Source organism: Olea europaea, unplaced genomic scaffold (genome assembly GCF_002742605.1).
Source record: "Olea europaea var. sylvestris unplaced genomic scaffold, O_europaea_v1 scaffold1766, whole genome shotgun sequence".
NCBI classification, from domain to species: Eukaryota; Viridiplantae; Streptophyta; class Magnoliopsida; order Lamiales; family Oleaceae; genus Olea; species Olea europaea.
This window is the reverse complement of record NW_019235387.1, coordinates 40490-43967: the sequence shown is the minus strand read 5'-3', so window position 1 is coordinate 43967 and position 3478 is coordinate 40490. Positions and strand designations below refer to the sequence as shown.

Here is a 3478-nt window from a genome sequence, read left to right as displayed (position 1 = left end):
AATTGCAACTTTGATATTGAATCCAAATAAGAATTCTCACCCCCCGCCCCCCGCCCCCCCCGCTGGCTCTTTTGATCCCCGTCTTCGTGGTCAGACCTAAATGCATGAATAAAAAAAGGCAATCCCAAGTAGACTTCAAGAGCTCTTGCATTGCCATTAGGGATGGCAAAAAACACTCGTTCAATCCAATATTCGTGGGCCCCGTCCCAAATGGGGTGGGGACTACCCTCCTAACCAGGTACATGGGGCGGGTACGGGGCAAGGGTGATTGTCCCAAAACAGGTATAGAGCCTGTTTTGGAGTGATTCTTTCTCCCAAAAAAAATTGATTTTTTTACTGTTATTTCACTAATTCAACTGTCATATTTGACTTCTTCTTTCACGGTGGACCCCACTTTTCTCCTAACTGTCAAAAAATCAATTTTTAAAATCATACCCAAACAAGCTCATAGGATGGGTATGGATAACATAGTCCCCGCTACGTTACCCTCCCCGTTTAATATTAATTTCAAATTTATATTTTATCAAACAAAAATAATATATTTATCATCATTTCTGAAGAGAACAAATTATTTTTAACAAATTGGTAAAAAAGTAATAATATTTACTAGCTAAAGACATAAAGAAAAAATAAAGAAAAAATAAATGGGCAGGAGACTTGCCCCGATCTCTTCCCAAACCAGCTTTAATCGGGTATGAATATGGGGTCAGATAACAAAAATATTCGATGCGACGAGGGTGAAAATAACCGACACGTCTCATACCCACCCCCTTGCCATCCTTCTCTTTTGTTAATTGATTTTACTCATTGTTTCGATATACCCCTCTATACCTTGCCTTCTCAATTTTTTCCTTCTTATCACGTCTCAAACTTCTTTCATCTCATGCAAAATTAGTAATTGTTAGTTGATTGTTATAAAAGTGGAAATTAAAATCAAATTTTTAGCATATTTTGATAAAAGTTGAAGAAATATGTGTTTAAAAAAGTTATAAATCATGTAAAATATATGATTAAAATCAATTGTTGATTTTGACTTAAATTAAAATCTAAAGCTAAATGAGATCTTTTCATTGTCTAAATTCGAAAATCTATCCACCAAACAAAAAGAATATTTCTGACCCCTTTTTTTTCCCTTATCCTTTAGCATATCCTTGTAGCTCTCCCTCGCCAAATCTTCAAGAAAAAGAAAAGGAAAAAGCTCACCTTAATTATCGTCTAGCTAAGACTTGTCTGTCTTATTAATGAAATTGAAGATACTTTATATCAAGACCTATATTCACATACATGTTGCACAACAGAACAAGATTTGATTTGCTAATAGTATCAATCAAGCCATAAATCCTTCAAGTAAACAAAGGGGTTTGATTTGTAAAGCTAGTTGATCTATGAGTTGGAGGCATTGGAGGCTTCGAATTCCTCCTCACACAACCACAAGAACCTGATCTTGATGTCTTCTTTGGATTAATTCTTGGAGCAATCTTGCTTCTCGAAGGCCGCCTACCCCAGTAGCACCCTTCTAAAATTCCTCCGTCACTTTTGCACGATTTTAGCTTCTTTTTCTAATTATAAGGATTCTCCGGTTTTGCAAGGTCTTCTAAGCACCTCACGTTTGATAAAGAAGTAAAAGATTGTGACTTGCCATTGTAATGCTCAGAAAGCCCTCTCCTGCAAACCAAAAACCACACTGTCAACATATATACTTATAGCTTATAAGTAAAATTTTACTTAAATGAATCTTAATAACTTACTTGATGGGAAGCTGTTGAAGCAAAGAAGACATGTCTTGTAAAGAGCCATTTGCATGCTGATCAGATGAGTTTGCTTCTTCAAATAAATCAGATTCAGAAGAAGTGCTAGAGGAAGATGAAACACAATCTTGAAATTTTTCTTCATCCATGATCCAATTCTTGTTTTCTGTGTTGAAAAAGGACTCCATTTTTATAAAGTTCGTCATCATCTTAATATTCTTCAATATGTGTAATTCTTGGCTCATTCCATTGATCCACCCACCATGCAGTTATATATTAAAAATTGTTGGCCCCCTGGGTATAGCCCAGTGGTGCAAAGGACAGGAGTGAAGTTATCTCACGTCTTGTTGGTAACTGCAGTGTGCGGGTTCGATTCCTGATATATGAAATTGGACTCCTTGTAGGCGCAGTGTACAAGCAGCTCTTGTTTCCTGACCTGCTGGGTCACATCCAGTGATTTATCTCCCTTACAAAACTCTAGGGACGGGACGGTGGGGGCCCTCAAGGTTGAGGTTCAACCTTTTTATATATATTAGAAATTGTTGCCCTCGGGACATAGTCCAGTGGTTCAAAGGACAGGAGTTAGATTATCTCACGCCTTGTCGGCAGTCGCAGTATGGGGGTTCGATTTCTGAGACATGGAATTGGACTCCTTGTAAGCGCAGTTTACAGGCAGTTCTTATTCCCTGACCTAGTGGGGCACACCCCGCGATTTACCTCCCTCACAAAACTCTAGGGACGGGATCGTAGGAGCCTTCAAAGTTGGGATTCAACCTTTCATATATATATATATATATATATATATATAATAGAAATTGTTGCTAGAAAAATTTATGGGTTGATGGATAAGAAACGCTGGGAAAATATGTACGAATGATTCGATCAGGGTTATCCAGTTTCCCTTTTCTGTCCCCCTTATCTTAAAAATAGAATTAATGCAAAATTAAGGCCGACAACCTTCACAGAGCGTGAAGAGGACTTCACAATCAATTTTTTTCTCTTTTCCTGTTTTTTGGGTTTAGACCAAATGTTTTGACAGCCATTAAATTAAAACTTTTTTTCCCATCAAACTTAACTTTGATCACGTTATCCCAATAAAATATTTTGCGTATAAATTCAAAATTTTTTCTGCTTTATAATCACATATTATCCAAAAAAATTACTTTCCAAAACTCATCCCCCCGCCCAACAAAACTCTTTTTAATTGTTGTCAAACAAGGCATTAGTTTCTTCTCGATTTTTTATTTTTTTATTTTTATTTTATTTTATGTGTGTGTGAATTTTTTGGATATATCTTTAACTTATCATGTCAAACACTTTATCAAGAAGTTTAAATTTTTAATAGAAAACAAGTGTATTAAGTTAACTTTTTCAAAGTTCAATTAGTTTGAAGTAATTCCTTCATCTTGACTAATATAATTTGAATTTGAACATATTATAAATGTTAACTTTTACTTGAAATTTTTTTATATAAAAATTATTGAACCATTTATTCATAAACAAGACTGAGACTTTTGAAAAGTTAAAAGACGTTTTCACGATTTAAAATTATTTTTAAACATGTTTAAATAATTTTTTGAAAGTGTTCCAAACATTGTAACAGTTGAACCAAAATGTTTATAGGAAATACATTAATTTTGAATTAAACTTCAACTCCAACCATTTTTTTATGAGCAATGCTGGATGTACAATGATTGTTGACAACATACCACGTGACATGTTATCATTGG

At 34.9% G+C, this 3478-nt stretch overlaps 1 protein-coding gene across 1 annotated transcript; it reads right to left on the bottom strand.

Moving 5' to 3' along the window:
• Window positions 1–1208: 1208 nt before the first annotated feature.
• On the bottom strand, window positions 1209–2009 carry LOC111378103. The gene is made up of 2 exons (XM_023001272.1): window positions 1749–2009; window positions 1209–1665 (listed from the first exon to the last, which is right to left on the bottom strand). The coding sequence occupies exons 1-2, from the start codon at window positions 1991–1993 to the stop codon at window positions 1560–1562; spliced, it is 351 nt and encodes a 116-aa protein (XP_022857040.1). The 5' UTR covers window positions 1994–2009; the 3' UTR covers window positions 1209–1559.
• Between the last annotated feature and the right edge of the window lie 1469 nt (window positions 2010–3478).